At 41.7% G+C, this 22027-nt stretch overlaps 1 protein-coding gene across 1 annotated transcript; it reads right to left on the reverse strand.

The window, feature by feature from the left end:
- Positions 1–367: 367 nt before the first annotated feature.
- On the reverse strand, positions 368–15168 carry LOC311264775 (phosphatidylinositol 4,5-bisphosphate 3-kinase catalytic subunit gamma isoform; the record flags this gene model as incomplete). The annotated part of the gene is made up of 12 exons (XM_084365874.1): positions 368–761; positions 1814–1971; positions 2223–2334; positions 2607–2737; positions 3074–3164; positions 3295–3438; positions 4722–4816; positions 6107–6332; positions 7770–7835; positions 9410–10037; positions 11031–12247; positions 14950–15168. 12 exons carry the CDS (start codon positions 15166–15168, stop codon positions 504–506), a joined length of 3345 nt encoding a protein of 1114 aa, XP_084222000.1. The 3' UTR covers positions 368–503.
- Positions 15169–22027: the final 6859 nt, after the last annotated feature.

A 22027-nucleotide genomic window follows, 5' to 3' on the forward strand; every position in this document is an offset into this window, starting at 1 on the left:
GTTTAGTTATGTAACTACATAAATGATGGCAAAAACGTAATTGAACTATCCTACTTGAACCCCTGTGTAAATATAAATGTTGATCAATTAAAAGCTAAAGCTAAAGTTAAAGCTGCTGTAAATGATATGTTTTAAGTAAAATAAGTGTTAGTAAGCTCTTTCTATGGCGTTCTCAAGACAGAGAACTCCATAAAGAGGCGATCCTGTGTACTTGTGTACGCACAGAGAGCAGGATCATCCTGTTCGCAGCTATGTCTGCCAATTATTGCTCCGCTTTTATGTGGTGACATAGAGAGGAGGGAGGGGATTGCTACTGTAACTGCAAAACAGACAGGTTAGCCAAAATAACGACAATGCTCACAGCAGCTTTAGATGACTAGTTTAATTGCTTGTATTTCACTACTCTTAGTACTGCATAAAAATAGGAATAAACAATGAAAACAAAACAAAAAAACCTCAACTCTGCATACATGTGAACCTTTCAAGACTCCACCAGCAACAGTCTACTTGATGCCTGCCACCATGTGGATCCACCAGTTGGCCTGCACGGTCCAGCCCTCGTTCTCACACACAGAGATTTGCTGGAGGAAATGCTCCTTGGCCTCTGCCTCACTCTGTTCTTCCTGGAGCGCCTCCCGCAGGTAGCGCATGTCCTCTGCAGCACTCAGCTCTGGGATGCCCGTCAGCAGCATGAGGTGGAAAAGAGTGACGAGCAGACGGGAGTGAGAGCGCAGGGAGAGGTATGCCTGGGTGCAGGTGTCCTGATACGGGTAGGTGGGCAAGACATGAGACAGAGAGGAGGACAAGGACAAAACACAAAGAAATAAGAACAAAAGATATAATAAATTATAGATAACAAATAATATATTACAGGTATCTCTACAATAGATTTACACATACTGTATGCACGGTGGATTAATTTGTCCATTCAGTTATACAAACTCATCCATTACATGTAAGTGATGTATTGTAAGAAGAAATGACCTTTATATGAAAAGTTTTGTCAAAGGAATGATGTGCTCATTTGTTAACCAAAAATCAAATACTCTAATAGTAAGAAGAAGAAGAAGAAGATTCAGAGCAGTTTACTGACGAGACGAGAGCTCAGATTACTTTTAACTTTCAGGATTCATGGACTCCTGTTTGTCAACCTGACTGCAGCAGCGATCCACAAAGGTAACGTCCACTGTAGGGTGTTTATGTACTGTGATATTGACTGCTGTAACGTTACAGAGAGGAGAGGGGGTACAGAAGAGGGAAAGAGTCTCTGGAGAGTGCTGAGATCATTAAGAGGTTGATCTGAATTTAAACTCACAGACACTTATTCTTGTTTGCCAAAATACTTTAAAGCTGCACTATGTAGGTTTTGGGAAGACATTTTAACCAGAAGACAAACATCTTCACTGACTGATTTCTTTCTGCCTAAACAAACTAAATAATCAAACTCTCTTTGTTTTCATGACTGAATAAACAAACTGACCTTAAAGGACAACACAGTTTATACTGTTTTACTTTGTTTATATGTGGCGGACCCTGCCACCTTTCTAGTGTCAAACAGTGTTCTGGGACCTTATTTTCCTCTGAGAACAGCTTGTTAATTCACTTATGGAAATAGTGAACATTTCTAAGTTTGTATTATTACCTCATTAATATTTTAATATTAAAATTCTGACCTTGAATTTCTTCTCTAAAACTACATAGTGCCCCTTTAAATATTATATACTCATACTTAAAATACTAGTATCAGTATAATTACCACTTACACACAACTAAACACGATCACATCTACACAAACAAAATCAGGTCTTCTCACCTTGAACCGCTGAAAGTACAGGCTTTTGTGCCCTTTGACCCTGCCCATGACATACAGGAAGTCAGGGGTGAGGACAAATGGTACGCGCTCCCTGTTCACGCCAAGGAAGCGCTTTGTGTTGCCCAGGATGTGACCGAAGTCGATGTGAAACAGGTTCCCTGAGAGGCCCAGGAAATACAAAGGCATTTATGTTCAGTTAATTAAGTAATCTGGTTTAACATTTCCGTATGTTGCTTATTCATTAATCTTTTCATTAAGTCATTTTCTCGGTGTCTGAGATTTATTATCTGTCACATTACTCAATAAGGTGACTGACTGGACCGTTTACATTTGCACAGCTGCAGACAGGTTTACTCATTTAGTTCAATTCAAAGGCAGTGTGATGTGAACAGGAACTTGTGGTGCATACCTTGGTCTGTGATCATGATGTTGTCATTATGTCGATCTCCTATACCCAACACATAGGTGGCCACACAGTAACCAGCACAGGACTTTACAAATTTCTCCACAGTCTTGTAGTGCTGTAGTCAAATGAGATCACAGCAGCTCAGTAACATAATTTGTAGCATGGCACAGCATGCTTGCATACACGCTTTTTTCAAACAAGGTGTCAAAGATAGAATTATAAAATAACCACCACTGCACAGAGCGTTGTGACTCAGTGTGACATTCAGACATAAGGCCTGAATGGAGCATTTTTTTTTCAATTTGAAATCTAATATTACTTGTTTATTTGGGTCCAAATCTAGTGTACCTGGCTGTGGATCTTGTCTGTGTTTTAAAAATTACTTACGATTTCTTGTAGTGGACATTTGGACTTGAGCCACTCAAACAGAGCATCGTTTCTGAAGGCTCCGGTCGTTCCTCCGTGGTTCCTCTGGACTGCGGCGATGGTGGCTGCATTCCTCACGATCTCAATCATACCTGTTGAGGACAATGTTTTTGGTTTTTTTTCTCATCACTTTATAATGGACATCTATTTTCTGTCCTGCATGTCAGAAATGCTCCATGTCAAAAAGACATCATTTGTTAGGCACCAGATTATTCACAACATGTTTTACAGTATTTGTACATTAAGGACAAGTGTTCTTGCCCAATTAGCTCCTCTTTATCAGCTAATTATGTTCCAACATCCCTTGCCATCCTTTATTGAATAAATAAGAATAAGAAATGATAAGTGTTTTTATGCTTAAGTCATACTCAAAGTCAAGTCTGTTTTATAAATGAGGCCCCTGATTTGAACTACACTGATGTTGATACCTATGTTGTGTCCTGTGGAGATGCAGCCGTATGGAATGAGATTAAGATCCAGAGATTTCTCCTGCCAGATGGAGTCCATCACCACCAGTGTCTGCACAGGAAGATACACAGTCAGGTGTCACACTACCCAAGGGTGAAAAACATTCACAGACAATTAAACACCAGCACTGTTTTGTCAGTAAGATGAGAAATTATGGGGCAAAAAAAAAAATCTTCCTGACCTGAATGACCAGCATGTCCTGCCTGAGGTCATCCCCCTGTTTGAAGATTATTCCGACAGGTGTAGGAGAGGTAGGCGATGGCATGGGGGAGAACTCCAGCCACAGTGGCTTCTTCTTAGAGGCCATCACCTTGCATTTGTCCAGCTGGACGAGTGGGATATGAGGAGAACCGATGTGGATATGTAACTGAATGTTAAAAGCCCTATAACTTAAAAGCCCAACTTCTTAGTGATGAAGTATTAACTGAACATCACATTTTTTGGGAAAGAAATACAGATACAGATGTTTCTGTATGTGGTTTTCTCTGTGCTCTTCTCACTGGTCTGAACTGGCCCGGCTTCATTGTTTGCACATTGTAGAGTTTTACTTAACCAAAATGTGATGACAGGTTTTCGACTGCTTGCTTATTTTTCCTGAACACTGTCAACCAAATCTGAAATACTTAAAACTTGTTTTAATGTTTTCAGGGTATTTAACACCATAGTGGCTGTAAGAGTAATTACTTCATAGAGAAACATTTGAATTAGCATGTTCTGCTCTAGACATAGTTTGAGTTTGATTGGAAATTTGGTTGCTTATATTCACTAAAACAGCTTTTTCATCATGAAGCACACGGACACATATATATGTGTGCATGTTTGTTAATGTGTGTATATACACTGATCTTTCTTTGAGCACTAGCAGCAAATTGAGTTTCAGGTAAAATGCCACTTTTGCAGCTATTTTATGGATTGCCATGAAGTCTGATGCAGACATTCAAAAAATTAAATTAAACTACATAAAAATTTCAATCTGTACAGCACAGTGGTTTATAATGCTCTGAGAGACGATCTTACAAACTCCAGATGTTTCCAGATGCACCAGCAAAAACCTCTGAAAAACCCAATGTATACTACCCAGGGCCAAACCTACAGGTTGCCCCACAGCTGCTGCACCTTTCCAGCTCCAAAAACTGTTACAGTAAAACCATTCAAGTCACCACAATGCCCCCAAGCTGGCAAAAGCAAGACAGGCGAGAAACAGTGAAAAAATCCAAGTCAGTTATTAAAGTATGTTAAATTGGATTCTATAAATACTGTATATAAAGCTGTTGCAGCAGCAGAGTTGGTGCAGAGTTGGTGCATTTGTTCCCTGACTTTTTTCAGTCAAGTTAATCACTAAACATGATTCGGAACAGCCTGTGCAGCTGACTGAGTCCTGATCAACACAATAAGCTGCAGGTGTGCAATTGCAGTGTTAAACTGAATACTTGAATAGTGTTTAGTTAGGCTTAATAGTTCATCGGGAACAGGTTTTAGTAAAGATCTGATGGGGACTATATCCTTAAAACTGCAGTATCACTACTATAAGTTTGATTATTTCTGTTATTTTAAAAAAATAACGGAAATACACACACACACACACACACACTAATCAGCAATGCTTACCAGGATCATTCCAGCTTTCATACGTGGGTCAAAGGGCAGCAAGAATTCATTTGGCAGATTACATTGTCTAAGATGCTCTTGAAGTCTGAGGGGCGCTAAAACAACAGTGATACAGAAACACAAATAGGCAAATTAGTTTAGTGGCTTCTTGGGTTACCGGGCAAAGAGCAAAAATCTTTTGAAAATAAAAATCCACACGTCATTCCTCTGATTGCACTGGCTGATGAGCATCTGTTGTGCAGCGCAACTTAAAGGATAACTACCGTTTTTTACAACCTGGACCTTATTTCTAGCATAAAATACGATGCTTTACTCACCCAGATAACTTTGGTGTCATTTGGCGTCGTTCGGACGAAATTAGATCCAGTGGAGCACCACGTATATCCATATAATGCAAGTGATCCGGGCACCGAAGCGCAGCCTCTATGAGCATTATCTGCCACAAAGCTAGTTCATTTCACCAATATTTTGTTACGATATGCTAGTGCTATTCCCCTCTGAGTCCGGGCTTGTCTGTTGTCAACATCCGGGGTCTGTAGGTTGACCTACTACCTCTGACCTGGAAGATGTCATCTCTGAGCTGCGCGCGCACCCGGATGTTGATAACAGACAAGCCTGGACTCAGAGGGCAATAGCACGAGCGTATCATAACAAAATATTGGTGAAATGAACCAGTTTCGTGGCAGATAATGTGTTATATAGAGGCTGTGTTTCGGTGCCCCGTCACTCGCATTATATGGATATACCGGCGCTACACTGGATCTAATTTCGTGTGTGTGTGTGTGTGTGTGCATGTGTGTGTGTGTGTGTGTGTGTGTGTGTGTGTGTGTGTGTGTCAGTCATGCCGCACCTGTTCACCAGGTGCCCCCAATGTGTGTCCTGCTGCTAATTCCAACATCTCAGTCTTTTCAGTGACGGTGAATTAAATCCTGTCTCCTACCAACGGTTAACATTTGTTTTGTTTTTTTGCATGACCGCATCTTTCATGAACCTTAACCAGAACTTAACAAAAGAGGTTGCAGATCAATAACCCAAATTATTTTTAAAGGGTCTTTTTTTTTTTTTTTTTTTTATTAAATTTGCTTTACCATGCAGGGAGAGTTTAATGAAAAAGGCTCTCATGTTACATTATGGGAAGTGTGGACAAAGCCTTATTTGGAGCTTGACACGTACTAGAGACTAAAGTCATAATGTCTCAGCCTCTGCTGCTTTTTGACCAATTTTAAAATATGTCATCTCTTAATTTTTTAAAGATTTAACAAGCAAAAGTCTTTTTGATACTAAAAATCTCTTTTGCGTGGAAGATCTAGCCGACATGGCAACATAAAAAGTTGCAGACACTGTTTTTGTATTGTTTATGAATGTCTTTCTTAGCTGTGTCCCACCTGTTGGAGAGAGGTCAGTCTTGTCGGGGTAGAGGTTTTTAATCGCTATAGCAACCTCCTGAAGGGCCTCCGCAGCCTGGACCTGCTTGGTGAAGCTGTCAAGCATGGCTTGTCCACAGCCCAGCAGGTAAGCCTCCAGAATCACAGCCATGCGCTGGCGGAAGTAAGGACACCCTGCCACCTCGCTGCGGACATACCAGAAGAAGAAGTGCCCGATTCTCTTGCTCTGCAGTGAAGGAGGTGAGGTGAGTGAGTCAGAGAGAAAGCAGGATACAGACACAGATATAGTCCCAGCTGGGACACTGTTGCTCATCATTGTGTAAACCTTCGAAACAAAATAGGAGACAGAGTAAAGATCAGATTCTGAATCTTGCACAAGAGATAAAGCGCAAGGCAGGGAAATAATAGATTTACTGTCGGTTCTGTCTGTCACAGAGACATCCATGGTATCTATTCTGCCATCAATTTTAAAATCAAACCTTTTGCTCTGTCTGCTGAGACCATGGTAATAATGTGAGCATGGCTGTAGTGCAAGTGCAGATTCAGGGAGGTCCTGTATTTTTGGTTGAACCACAGCAAACCTGGGCCTGCCCAATAAATGTGAAACTCTGGTACTGAGTGATGGAGTTTCAAAGTCTGTCCCTGACTGAGTGATGAAGTTACACCATTGATTGGTCGAGTGTTTGGGTTTCCCAATGGACCACTGCAATTTCAAAATGAAAAGGTGCGTGATATCCCAAGAAACAGACAATGGTGGTGAGAATGAACACGGCGCTGTCCTGGTTCCAGCTGTGGGAAGCCAGAATAGCCGAGATGTTTCACACAAGTAAGTTCTACTGATAAACATAAAATCCAAAAATGTTTTTTGGACTAATCTCCTGCAGTTTTACACAGAACTGATTACCATCACTAGCCCACTACCCTACCATCACTACCCCATATTGGTGGATATCCACCAAGAATCATCCAAGGACACTAAAGACCTAGTCTAGTTTGGAATTTTCCCACAATCACATCGCATTCATTGAAAGAGTAAAGCTTTGTTACAGTCGTTCATTCAAATTATTGAAAACATCACAGGAGCAAATTTATAAAGAGACCATTTTGGACTGGCACACTCAAAACATGCAAGATTATCTCATCTACTCTGTTATTAGTGACACTGCATCTGACAATCAAGAGATAAAGATTAAAAAGAGACTTCAAGCAAACTCACCTTAAACTTCAACATGACCTTGTAAAAGATAACTCATATATTCACTGAGTGGACCATCACCCAAAGGACTCAGACTAATCATTGAAACATTTAAACTAATCTAAAACAAAGGGAAAGAATTAAAGGGAATTAAACTTCTTAAGGGAGAGAGCAGAAAAAATAATGAGCTTAGCTGTTGTCGGACAAACTGTACACTGATGGTCAACTCTTCTGCAATACCACATAAAGTTATACCAAATTAAAAATCTTAAGATGTTGCTCTTGCAACTGCAATATTATTTTTTTATTTATTTTTTATTATTTTTTTTTTTTACTAAATTGATCTTAACCTTATCATGTGATAATTGGCCTCAGTGTACTTTTCGCACAAATATTCACCACTACAGAAAATTGCAGATGATAATGTAATATACAGTGACACGGAATATTAGAAGCTGTTTGACTTACCCGCAGAGCTCTTTGGATGAGGTAGCGAGCAAGGAAACTGTCATGGTAAGGTTCCACTTTCAGTGTCTGTATGAATAAACAGGATAGAAACAAACTGTAGGTAATGTCACCAATCTCCAGTGTCTACCACAGTCCACCTGCACAGACACTTAATGCCTTTGCAGCATTAAACTGTATATTAGGACTCAAAACTGAAAAACAAAACAAAACGTCATTTTATATACATAATTATAGATTTATGATGATTGATGAGCAATGCATTTCATTTTTTATTATCTTATTTTTATTCAAGTAAATTAAATAAATTAAATTCATGTATCACACAGTTGACACAACCTGTACAACATGATGCAGTGCAATACACTTGTCCCAATACTTTTACTGGATAATAATAATCCATACAGAGCACGCAATTGAATATATATATCATGAGTCACAGTGCTCCTGTCCTGGAGTACTACCAGGCAAAACATCAGTTATTTTGTTATTTTGTAAATTAAAGACTAAATGCAGATTTATACGCTAAAATGTTGTCTTTAAACATGATACTAATTGAAATAAGAATGGTCTCAATGAGGTCATGTTATGCCTTTTGGGTTTTTGCCTTTCCTTTACAGTGTCCTGTAGCATTTCTGTGCACATAAAAGATCTGCAAAGTGAAAAAGCCCACACCAAAGGGAGTTACACCCTCCCACAGAGCACTGCTCCTGCACTGCCTGAAACGCCTGGTTTAGAGTCGATCACACTCACTTGCTCAGCATGACCTGCCCTACTCTGTCTCTGATTGGCTACATCCTGCCTTTTAAGTAATGCGCATGAGCATCTCTCACCAAAGATTGAATAGAGGCGAGATGTCTCGCTCTGTAGCCAAAACGGAGCGTTTAAGACACAGTGTAAAAAGGGATGCTGCAGCAATGTAGCATGAGAAAAATAATGTGTTTTTTAAAAAAGTAAAGTATGTAAACCTATACTTCAGGACCCAGTATGAACCTGAACAAATGATGTATACATTTTTTAAACAGCCTTTTCCAAAACCAAAAAAATTTGAAAGACAGAGAAAGTGTTTTCCACCAACTGACAGAGCTAACATTTGCATTATTTAGCCCTGCTAGCAAGCTACTGTGGATAAAATCTAATAGTTGTCGTTTTAGCTGTCTAAATTGATAATTGCTGGCTAGAAATGATGAAACTGCTTTTGTCCACCTCTGACTGAATTCAATGTGTTTAGAAAATAACTAAGAATATTGAATGGTAAGTCCGTTATCATTGTAAATTGTATATGGGCTGAAAAGCTTGACAAGTATCCCACAGCAACACTTCATTGAATTATTTCACAATTTATTAGGTTAGATATTGATTCTGTAATTATTCATTTGTTTAACTTAGGTATTATCAGTCTAGATAAATCTATAGAAACATAGCTATAAACTAGAATGCTTACAGATATGTTACATAAATTTAAACTAAGGCAATAGGTTTGGTGTTTTTGTACTGAACTGCAAATCCATTAGAAAAGTATGTTCCAATATTTGGTTATTCTCACAGTTCCTCCACACACACACTTAGCATGTGTCTTGATGTTTTCAAATCAACAGCACAATCTTTTGCTCTGTCTTTTAAGATACAAACACATATCCTACCTGAACCAGCTGCAGCAAATACTTCAATACATCATCATTGGACAGGTTCTCCAATCTCTGGACTGCTATTCTCCTCACCATCACATCAGCAAAGTCCATGCTTAACAGCTCTAGGGCCACTGTTATATCAAGCTCCCCAGGATCCCAGTTTCCCAGTAACCAGTGAACATCCTCAACCACTCTTCGGTTCATCCAATCAATATTGCGTAGGTAATGGGGGAGATTTGTGGCATATTGGATGCTCTCTTCCCGAAACCTTTTGAGGCGATCCCTGTTGGTGCTGGTGACTGGAGATGGGGATCTTAGAATCACACTGTCAGTCGATGGGCTCAAAGAATCTGTGTTGGGTAAGGTAGGAGGATATGAGGAAGGTGAGGAGGAGAGTTCAGCTGGTTTCGTCGGAGTGAGGCTGGAGGTGGAACCGTCGGAACATTCAGTGGAGCTAAAGCTGTTTGGTAGAACCACCGGGAAACTATAGCGGTCCAGAAGGAAGCTGATAGCCATGGAGTCGGCTATGTCTGGGTTAGTAGCAGAGGACAACTTGTCCGCCTGGTAGGTTATAGCCTCTTCTTCCAGGTCGGGGTAGGACCACATGTTCAGGGTGTAGGGCCCCTGGCTGAGGATGGACCTGCAGGAAAATCATGTGATGACAATCATCCACAATTTGAAACGATTGGTAATTAATTAGTTATAGACTAATGCTGTTATAGAGTTCTAATATTTTTTAGAATGCTGATTGTAACTGTACGGGTGAAAATTAGTTATACATTTACAGCAAACACACACAAACTACAGTAACACAGGAAATACAACACCTCAGAACAAAAACTGGATGTGACGTCACAAAAGGGAGAGCTGCTAATTTAGGGTTTAACAATTAAAGATTGCAATGCTAGTTTTAACACCGAGGAGGTTATAAATATATACTCAGATTAACAGTATATTACCAGTCATAGCATTTTGACCATGTAAGTTGTGTGCCTGGAAACACAGAAGCATTGCAGAACTGGGCAAATGCTTGGTGAGTGACCCGTATTAGTTAGCAATATGTCATTTCACTTCAAAATGTTGTAAAGTTTGCAAGCATATATGCTATCTCAGCTGCCTAAGCACTGCTCATGCTGCGTTTTTTGCGGCATAAGGTCATATTTGTAAAAAAAGTTGATATTTTAGTCTCATTCCCAACTTGTCAAATACTGATGCTTTGAGATGCATCCACTTTTGATGCAAAGCATAAAATACAGTGCCACTCCTTTTCCTGTTATGAAAACTATGGACTTGAAGTCCAGACAGGCCGATATTTGAACAGACAATAATACAGACAATAGACACAATAATTCCCTAATAAATTACAAATACAGTCTTCTTCACATAGTGTGCTGCAAGGGAACTGGCTCTCTTACAGTATTGAAGCAAAATTTGGTGCTTTGAGCAATACGTCACTTATTGCTCAAAGCACCAAATTTTGCTTCAATAGATTCAGTAGAAAAATCAAACCTAAAAGTTGCTCTTTTAAAGGTTATGGCAGATTTCACCTTACGTGTTTTCCGTTACTGACATTTTAACACTGAAAAAACTGATATATACATCACAAAGTCGTAACTGACATTAAAAAACGAACCTGTGATCTATGAGGAGAAGATTGACAAAGTAGAGCACCTTCCCCTTCCCTTTCTGCAGTTCTGGTGCTTTATTGACAAAAGACGACTGTGACTTTGAGTCTTTGGTTGAAGAGACCTTTGGATCTTTGGTTACTGGAGAGACATCACCACCACTAGCATTAATAGTGAAACCTAGCTTTGCTCCACGTGGTAGATCCCTGAGCAGAACGTCAAATTCTAGCCATTCATTCCAGAGTACTTCATCTGCGAAGGTCTTGGGAGAGGACGTCACTGAAGACAGAACCTTGTTGCCATAAAGTATAGAGGCTTTCACATGAACAGACTGAGGGCATTTGTTCGGAGGTTTTGGGATGTCAAAGCCAAGCAGTTTGACTCTGAGTCTTCTGTTACAGTCCCACAAGGATATCATGAAAATGTCGTCCAAATCCTTCCCATCAAGGCGGAGATCATCATGAGAGCTGAACTGGCCACTGGAACCATCAACGAGCGGCCAGTCCACAAACTTGACAGTTTCATCCACAAGCTGCGACACAGGGACCACAGAGAGGTGGAGGTCTTGACTGGTTTTCAAGCACTGTCGAACCCAGAGGAAATTGCTGAGGGGGTGGTCTCCGGATAAAAACTCCTCCCTCCCGCAGACTTTCAAAACCAGATCACCCGAAGCATCATAATCAACCCCTTGGTCTGCCATAACCTTTCTAAAAACTTTCAGAAGAACATTTGGCATCGTACTGAAATCAACATGTATGCTGAAGCTGATCTTGCTCATGTAATGGAGGGTGACAGGGAGTTTTCTGTTGAGCTGGTCCTGTAGGTCATTCGGAATGGGGGCGCATGTTATCCAAGGCTCTGTGGCATATAGCTTGTCATCCCGATTCCTTAGCTCTTGTCTTCTCGGAGATGCCAGTTTCCTGCGTGTAAATGTGAGCTCACCAAGTCTGTCAGACGCTTCATTCTCCAGGTTGTGTCCAATCAGGCAAGCCAGACACTGCTGTTGCTTCTTCTTCTCCTCTGAATCAACTGCCACCAGTGGTTGTACCACTATGTGCGCTGAAAGACGCCCGGTGTCATCACATGACCATGGAATGTCTAATGTCCTGATAACCTGACAGTCATCGTAGGCCTCATACCAGTCTTCCCCCCTGGCATATAACAGTGTGTATTTCTCTGGGTCCAGTATTGCAAGTGGATCAGGATGGCAACCCTGTTCCTGGGCCTGGAGGCATAGAAAAGGACAGTGGAAAAGTGGTTGTACCTTGTTTTTACACAGTCAGAACATTTAACGGACTTACAGATGAGGTGAATAATATTGATCATCTCGTTACAATGCAATGTTCTTCTTGGAAACCTTGGGTTGTGGAATTCACGTTGATGCAACTTGACATGCACCCAAACACTGCTGCATAACAAGTACACCTTCTTATAGCAGCAGCACTCCTATGTGACAGTGGCCCCCTTGGCAGAACAATATGCCGTGCCACATTGTAAAAACCACTCTGGAATGACCCGAGGAACGTGACAAAGAGCTTTAGGCGTCTACATTTCTGGGGACTTTGAAGTGCCAGGTTTAATGTTCTGCTGGTGGGGCCACTGCCATTGGCAAGTGCCATTGTCATAGGGGAGTTGGGGGGTTTAGGGCTTGGTCTGCAGTGGACCCAAAGTTTCCAGGCAGAACATTGTATTGTAATGACATGATCAATATTATTCACTTCACCTGTAAATCATTTATGTTTTAAATTTTTTTTTTTTTTTTTTACATTTTACACAGTGTATAATTAAAAAAGGCTAAAACTCTTAAGCCACACAAGCAGATCTGTGAGTTTGTAACAAAAACTGTAGATGCTCTGAGCTAAATGCTATTAAATGTTGGCTAGCATGCTGACAGCTGGATTTTTAGCAGGTATAATATATAAACCATCTCAGTTCACCGTGTTTGCATGCTAACATGATAATTAGATTATTAAAAGTACAGTGGCTGATGGGAATGTTCTTAGTTTTGCAGGTTTTTAGAGAGAAAGTATTCACCATATTAAAATTTGACCAAATGACCGTAAATTACGGAACGGTATGGAAACCCATTCATTGGCTGTTGGGACATTTCACAAAAAACCACAAAGGGAACCTCTAAAGGGGGGACCCCGGTCTGTGTATCATCTGATCATTCAATTATTCCATTGAATGTGGCAAACGAAAAACGAAAAAACAAGTCAATATTTTGTTTTTCTGTATGCGCCAAACAAACACAGAGACACCGCATTGTATCCACAGCAGCAGTTCGCCAGTTCTCCGCCGTTGGTTGTTCACACAGAACCAAGCAGCTCTGGCGTAAAAGACGAACCAGAAAATAATTCACAAGGAAAGCCGGCGCTGCGGCTCCAAAGGAGGCATGACGGTACACGTCATGATGATGACGTATGTGTTTTTTTCCTGGTGTCCTCCTATTAATCTAAACATGTACCCGCTGACTGTTTATAATCATATGGATGCCGTTATAATGTGTTGTGATTGAGATCCTGACCCACCAAACATCCTGGAAAGTGACAAAGTTACGTTTTTAGTTCTAAATTACATAATCGCCATCAGTCAACAGGACGCTGTCTGACTATTTCACTCGCGGGGAGAGAGGCTGTTTTCTGGGGGGAAGTTCACTGAGTCTCGGTCGGGAGGGCTGACCGTTGCGGTGATTTTTTTCACCGCGAAAAACACTTGATCTCGTCTCTGTGTGACTTCAGAGCTTCCCCGCTGGACACCCATTTCTTGCAACTTTTCTGAGATCTCATGATATGTCACTCCATTCATAAACATGTCATTAATTAGAGACATGTACGGCTCGAGTGAGGCCATTAGAATGTGGGACTCCAGTGGTCTACTGGGACTGGACCATAGACTGTACACAGTCAATGGACTGGACCGTGGGACTTTTGGCGCTCAGACCGGTGTGTTGTTGCTCACCATGGATACCGAGCAACTATACATTGTGCATGCGCAAAGCATGGCCACACAGCAGTAATGTACCATGGGAAATGGTATAACAATATCGGAAAATGTAAATTAGATTCATTATTTCGTTTTGGTTTCCTTGTTTATTATATTTTCCGTTTTGGGCTGAAAATAGGAAAACAAACACCCGTTTTCAATGTTTGGTGCATACAGAAAAACAGAAAATCGTTTTTCGTTTGCCATATTAAATGGACCCAGGTGATCACCATAATCTTTACAATTCACCCTTTAGGAACCATAAATATCTGTGCCAACTCTGAAGATAACACGTCTATTAGTTGGGACATTTTAGTTTGTACCAAAGTGGTGGACCAACCACCATTTTAATCATTTGAGCTACTCCGCTAGCATAACTAGGATTGTGTCCCAAATCACCTCATTCACTCCTCATTCACTACTCCCCATTCACTATAGAGGGTCTATATACTATAGACCCTATAGACTATATACGGAGCTCATTGGTCAAATGAAAAAACACTGACGCCACTCAGGTCTTTTTTTTCTCCTCCAGGGCATGCACGGTGATATATCGTGCTTAGTTAGTGACCATTGGTTGCACACTTTTACGATACATTGTGGGATACTATGAGTCAACTATATAGGGTATCATAAATCTCTCTATACATTTGGACAGCACTACAAAATGATGAACTCACTATATAGTCTGATATATAGTGGGTAGTTAGTGATTTCAGACACAACCTAGGATTTTTCCTCTTCATTTCTAGCTCCCAACCACCACCACTAGCACCACCTGAACAAATGTCAATATGTGACTTCAAGTAACAGAGATATATCTACAAAATGACCTAGAATGTACTCATTTGCGAAGCCCAGCCAAACCCATCAGAAAGAATAAAAGAAACCACATTTTTAACACATTTCTGAACAACAGACAACCCAACTGGGGTTTCCTACCTGCATGCAGATGCGAAGCCGCAGCTGGTTGACGCTGCACTGCGCTGGGAGGATGACTGACACTAATTCACAATCCATATTAACGTTGTAATCCTCATCACCAGACCCAGGCTTAAACTCACAGATGAACTTCAGGTTGTTCTCAGAGCAGCTTTGAGTCGCCATCCCAGATAGATGCTGCTGACTCGCAGCCAGATTCAGGAACAATGCAGGATCCATCGATACTTTGGGAGAGCAAAACCTCAACTTAAATACATCTTCCTTTTAAACTGTACATATAAATCTAACTGGTTGTCAGATATATCTCTGCTGTATGATTTACAGGGTTTTTAACATGGTATTTCAGATCACTAAGAAAACGTAAACAAATCTTACCATAACAGGCGCTGCTTTCTTAAGATTCTCGGGTGGACTCCCTGGGAGTCTGTACCTGTTGGACTGTGTGAGACTGTGTGTTTCCTTTTTGTGATTGCTTTGGCACTTCCTCATTCTTTGATACCACAGTTCTCCAACACCAGCCCACAGATAAATACTAACAAAGCATTTACTGACACCGTAAAAGAGTTGACTTCCTTGTTTCTTTTTACACATAGATAACAAATTAAAGTTTCCCTTTCTGACATATTTACAATTAATGGCTTACAGCAGGCCTGGATAAATAGTACTTACACTGTTGCACAATGAAGCGTGTTTCCCTTGGTTTACCAGTTAACAAGTGGTGCACTCAAAAAAGGTGTAATTTGTATGTGTGTGTAATAAAATGCTTCATGTATTTTAATTTATAATCATACGACAAATCATAAGACAAATAGGAGTAGTACGAATGTGTTGCAGGAAATCACCAAACCTGTTTGGGTTGTTTGGCTTGCGAAGCCACTGTAGAATGGAATGTGGGTGCACCTTAAAGTCATCTATCTGTAAATGAAAGGTTCTTTTAGCAATATTTTAATGGGCAAGATATCCAAAAGATGTACGTTGTTTTTTTAAAAGGTCAGGGTACTCTTACTTTAGAAGCTGATGTAGTTACAGGTCTCTGAAGTTCCAAGACAAGGACACAGTGGGCATCCTTGTCCCCTTGTACTGCAAAACTGTGCTGAAATAAGCATACCTGCTATTTTTCTACACCCCAAGAGGTTTGCCAAGATGTATTATTATCCTCCCTCACAATCTTTGCATGCTTTTATGGCAGCAGGCATTGCCCTCTCCTCGAAATTATTATAATTGTATTTTTCCCAGCTGCAGCCAAGTTATGTTCAAAGGAAATTAAATCTCGTGTGCTACCCAGGAGTTGTAGGGAAGTTGTTGAGGTGGATGGAGGCATGCAAACTTACAGACCCTAGAGACCAAGGAACGCATCTTGAGTCCCGAAAATAAATTAATCTTGAATCTCATTGTTGAATCTCATTTTCTGGTTGGGTTTATGCCACAAAAGCACTTTGGTGAACGATCATGGTTTTGGTTAAATGATAAGGAAACACATTGTGTCCTTTGAAAAACTCATTGTTGAATTTTAACCAAGGCCACAACCTCTCCCTGACCTAAACCAAGTGCTGCTGTTGCCTAAATATAACCATAAAGAAATGTAATCACATCTTAGGTGCCATGCTGACATACTGCATTGCAAGAGTGGACACTAAAGTTAAGTATAATGTTAGTGGAGGCTTTGCACTGTATAATATCTCAGAGAAGTAGAATCTAAAAGAGGATATACTGTAGTTCTCTTTTAATATTTCTGTTGTAAAAACACACTGTCAGTGAGCACTTCTCCTTTGCTAAAATAATTCATCCCCCTGACAGGTGTGGGTATCATGATGCTGATTAAACAGCATGATTAGTGAACAGTTATGTTGGACTGGTCGCAATAAAAGGCCACCCTAAACTGTGCAGTTTAATCACACAACACGAAGCCACAGATGACGCAAGTTTTGAGGGAGTGTGCAGTTGGCGTGCTGCCTGTGAATTGGATGCTCATTTCACTGCCATAAGCTCCAATGAGCTTTCTGCGATGTGGAGGTGGGCGTGGTTGGCATGCAGCTGCAGGAAGGACAGGTGTGGAGAGCGGCGCCAGGTGAGCAGAGCGGCGCCAGGTGAGCTGATTGTCACAGCTGTAGCTTGTTAGTTAAATAGCACTCCCTTTTTAATGCAGCCGTGTGCTGGACCTGTGATGACTGCTGCACACCAAGCACGGGCACGTTGGTGTGTGGGATTTTGTTTGTGAATTATTATTTGTGGACTGGATTTAATGAAGACCAGAAGAGCCAGGCAGCCAGAGTCACACAGTAGTGAGTCTTAGTTCTTGTTAAAATGAATCAGCAGCAGTCAATGAAGAACATTTCCTGAGAGAGAAGGGTTGTGCCTGTGTACTCTGCAGAGTAAACCCAGAGTGGCAGCAAGTCTTGCTACATGAGAATTTAGATTTTAGAAAGCATGTTCTATTTCCTGCCAATATCCAGTAACAAAACTGAAGAAGAGTGGACCAACATTCCTCAAGACACAATCTAAAACCTGATCAACTCTATGCAAAGGATTTGTGTCACACTCCAAGAGGCAAATGGTGGTCACACCAGATACTGATGACCCCACACCCCTCATAAAACAAATTTCGGAAATGACTTGGAGACGGCTTATAACAAACTGAATATTTACTTCACGTCCAACAGCTCTGGTGGACATTTCTGCAAACATGTCATCTGCACACCCCCTAAAAACGTATGACATCTGATATTGTGTTGTGTGACAAAACTGCACATTTTAGAGTGTCCTTTCATTGTGACCAGTCCAACATACGTGCATTAATTATGCTATTTAATCAGCATCCTGATAGACCATGTATTATTTTGGCATAGAAGTGCTCACTAATAGAGCATATGAGCGGAAGGATTTTGTGTTGAGTGAGAAGCGGCTATTTTTTTAAAGGGTGGAGCGGAGCCTTATCTCTCGCTCCAATTTCACCAAGAAAATAGTGTGGGTGTGCGCGCAGGTGCAAAGATGCATTCTGGATGGGGCATGAGTGACCGGAGCGAAATTGGAGGGAGAGATAAGGCACAAAATCCTTTCGCTCGCCGCTCCACTCCGCTCATATGCTCTGCTCACTAACATTGATTTCAATACATTTGTGCTCCAAATTTGAGAGCATTAATTTTTTTGTGTGGACAGAAAAAGTCTTACTTATACTTGTGAGAAAAACAAAAGTGCTGTGTACATATTTCTGTTGAGTGTGTATAGCCTGTCCCCGTTTTTGTACACCTCTCTACAACAGAAATGGCTAAAAAAAAACAAAAAACAGCAAACTTGAGCAACAAAAGCAAACAGGTTAAGGTAAAAGTTAATTTACTTAAATCAATGAGCAGACAGGTGAAAACCAGGTTGGCAGTCAGAACAGGTAATTGAGGTGGATGAGTGTACATAGCATAGCATCATTTTGCTTGTACATGTTTCTGTCATGATCCTCATGGCAGCCCTCCTTTCTCCCTTCATGTGTGTGTTGTCATTCCCTGTCTGTTGTTCCTCCTGTGTCTCTCCCCCTGTCTGTGTGTGTGTGTGTGTGTGTGTGTGTGTGTGTGTGTGTGTGTGTGTGTGTGTGTGTGTGTGTGTGTGTGTGTGTGTGTGCTTGTCGGCGTGGTCTCCCTCCACAGGCAGCGCCAGGTGCAGCCACTCCAGCAATCAGCCCTGCTATAAAGACTCTGGATTCACTCCTGCTCGTCGCCAGATCATTTCATCTGTAGCTACTCCTGGTTGTGTGCTTCCTGACTCCACCGTGTTTTTTGCCCTTTGTCCTGTGATTAGCCAGTGTAGCTAATTCTGCTGTGTTTTTCCTTCTTGCCTTAGACTGTTGAGCTTGCTTCGGTTCCACCGTTTGCTCCTGCCTACCTGCCTGCCTGTGGACCTGCCTGCCTGCAGCCTGCTCACCTGTTCCCTCCTCAGTGTGAGACGCCACGTTGAGACTTTCACTCACCTTCACTGGAGATTTCACGAACCACTATTGGATCCTGGGACTACACTCACCACTCCTCCCCGTTGCACTTGTGTTTCACGTGAGATCATTAAAAGACTTGTTATTTTCTCCTGAAACCTGTAGTTTGAGTCGTGCTTTTGGGTCCAGATTCGGTACAAACCATAACAGTTTCTTATCTAACACCGTGAACATGACTCTGTGTTGATGGTCTGTACAACCAAAAGTGTTTTTAAAGAATCCCTTAACGAATAGATTGTTTTATCTGTCTTTGATGATGTTGAAATGACTTCCAGTGGAGAACCAGAATGAAAAAAATGTTATGTATTTTTTTAGACATCTTTTATAAGTTCACTATTGATGTCCAAGTGACATGCGCACAGGGTTCAAAATTTAAGTTTTACAATGTAATTTAGATGTCTTCTCAATGTCAGTTATAGTTGTCTTAAGAACTTCCTGTTATGAGCCAAATGTACTTCTACTTCACATCCGAAAACTCAACCTTAGTAGCAGAAGTATCATGAGGCATGTAATTTATCCAATCCATCCAGTTTTGAATCACAAGCAGTTGTTTAGACGTCTGTAATGGAAATTGAAGAGATGTCATTAATTTACATTGTAAAAACTACAATTTTGAACCCTGTAAGAATGTCACTTTGGCACACAACAAGACATGGGAGGTGACATACAATAGTGTGTGTGTGTGTGTGTGTGTGTGTGTGTGTGTGTGGCTATATGTATTATGGCGGTAGAATCGTGTCATAATGCGTGCGCACCTATCAACTGAACGTGTCACACGCGCGTGCTTTGACGCCTGTGCAGCGAGCAGCGCCTGACGTGTAATGTAGTTTCCTCATTGACTTATAATGGTCCCCCGTTCACGCGCACGTTCACGCGTGATGACTGCTGCACGCCGGTAATCACACGACTATGAAGGTATATCAATGTCAAAACAACCAGAGAGATGCGCAGCAACGGGTGTGTGCACGCATGAGAATTTTGTTATGCGTGCGTGCGTGCGTTGTTACATGCAGTCTGTATTTCACGCGTAACAAGAAGCTGCGTGCGTACGAAGCAGCGTGCGCACGTCTGTCTGTCACTGTTTGACAAATGTTGTCACGTGTTCACACACGCGTGCGGTCGCAGTTTCTGATGTGCGACCGGAAGTTGATCTGCACCGTGCGCAACACACCGCGTACTTTGACGCCTCGCGTAGTTGTTCTGTGTTCCATGTTCATCCAGTAGATGGCGCAATCGATCCAATACGAGATACAGACATACAGGCTTTTACATGACATGATTCATTTGTTCCATGAAGACAGATAAAGTGTTCTGTTGCTGTTTCTTTTACTTTGCTTTCTCACATAAGACACAAAATCAATGACAAACATTTGTAAGTTAACCATGCCCCCCGCAGGTAATCACTTCATTGAGAATTGCCGGGACCGCTGGAGAGGTGCATTAGGTTTGTGCACCTCAATAGCTGCAACACACTCCCGGCAGATGAGTCTTTTTGTATCTATCACCTTTCTTCTTCTTTTTCTTCTTCTTCTTTTGAGATGCTGGCAGCAGTGTCTGGCTCACTGCTGCCTCCCCTGGTTGACGACACTTCAATAAAATGAAAAGGCCAACTACGCGAGGCGTCTAAGTACGCGGTGTGTTGCGCACGGTGCAGATCAACTTCCGGTCGCACATCAGAAACTGCGACCGCACGCGTGTGTGAATGCGTGACAACATTTGTCAAACAGTGACAGACGTGCGCACGCTGCTTCATACGCACGCAGCATCTTGTTACGCGTGACATAGTTTGCGCACGTCATTTCCGCCTACATGTGAGCGTGTGACAAAAATGTTCAATTATCTTCATGCGAGCGTTAATGCGTGCGTTCGCATAAAAACGCATGAATGTTACTCGTAGTCACTGCGCGTCGTGTGATTACCGGCGTGCAGCAGTCATACGCGTGAACGTGCGTGTGAACGGGGGACCATTATAAGTCAATGAGGAAACTACATTACACGTCAGGCGCTGCTCGCTGCACAGGCGTCAAAGCACGCGCGTGTGACACGTTCAGTTGATAGGTGCGCACGCATTATGACACGATTCTACCGCCATAGCGTAACAAGAAGCTGCGTGCGTACGAAGCAGCGTGCGCACGTCTGTCTGTCACTGTTTGACAAATGTTGTCACGCGTTCACAGTTTCTGATGTGCGACCGGAAGTTGATCTGCACCGTGCGCAACACTCCACGTACTTTGACGCCTCGCGTAGTTGTTCTGTGTTCCATATTCATCCAGTAGATGGCACAACACTACTGACCTATGTATTTATAAAGTATTAACCATCTTTCCCAGTCACCTTTCTTCTTCTTCTTCTTCTTCTTTTGAGATGCTGGCAGCAGTGTCTGGCTCACTGCTGCCTCCCCTGGTTGACGACACTTCAATAAAATGAAAAGGCCGACTACACGAGGCGTCAAAGTACGCGGAGTGTTGCGCACGGTGCAGATCAACTTCCGGTCGCACATCAGAAACTGCGACCGCACGCGTGTGTGAACGCGTGACAACATTTGTCAAACAGTGACAGACAGACGTGCGCACGCTGCTTCATACGCACGCAGCTTCTTGTTACGCGTGAAATACAATCTGCACGTAACAACGCACGCACGCACGCACGCATAACAAAATTCTCATGCGTGCACACACGTTGCTGCGCATCTCTCTGGTTGTTTTGACATCTATATACCTTCATATTACATTATTACCTTTGTGTGCATGCAAGCACGCACGCGGGTGTGTGCGTGTTCTTTTATTTGCTACATAGTGAGGACTGGAATAACCAACCAACTGAGTGAATGCAACCTAGGCTTTTTTTGTGAAGGAACCCGAGTCAAACCTTCATGTAAAAGCATAATTACGACGAAAAAGCCACTTAAGATTTACTGTACTTTCGTTTTCGGGTCAAAATCATTTTCAATTGCGTGCTAGGAGCAACATTACGGTAGCATCAAAATCGCTATTTTTAAAACGCTAACATGACTCGACACAACATGAAACTTTGCTCGTAGTATCACCAGGGTCTCTACACATGAACACGAGCATTGAGAACATTGTTTGTGTACACAGTTTACTA

This window comes from Pagrus pagrus (assembly GCF_965226575.1).
Source record: "Pagrus pagrus genome assembly, chromosome: 11".
NCBI classification, from domain to species: Eukaryota; Metazoa; Chordata; class Actinopteri; order Spariformes; family Sparidae; genus Pagrus; species Pagrus pagrus.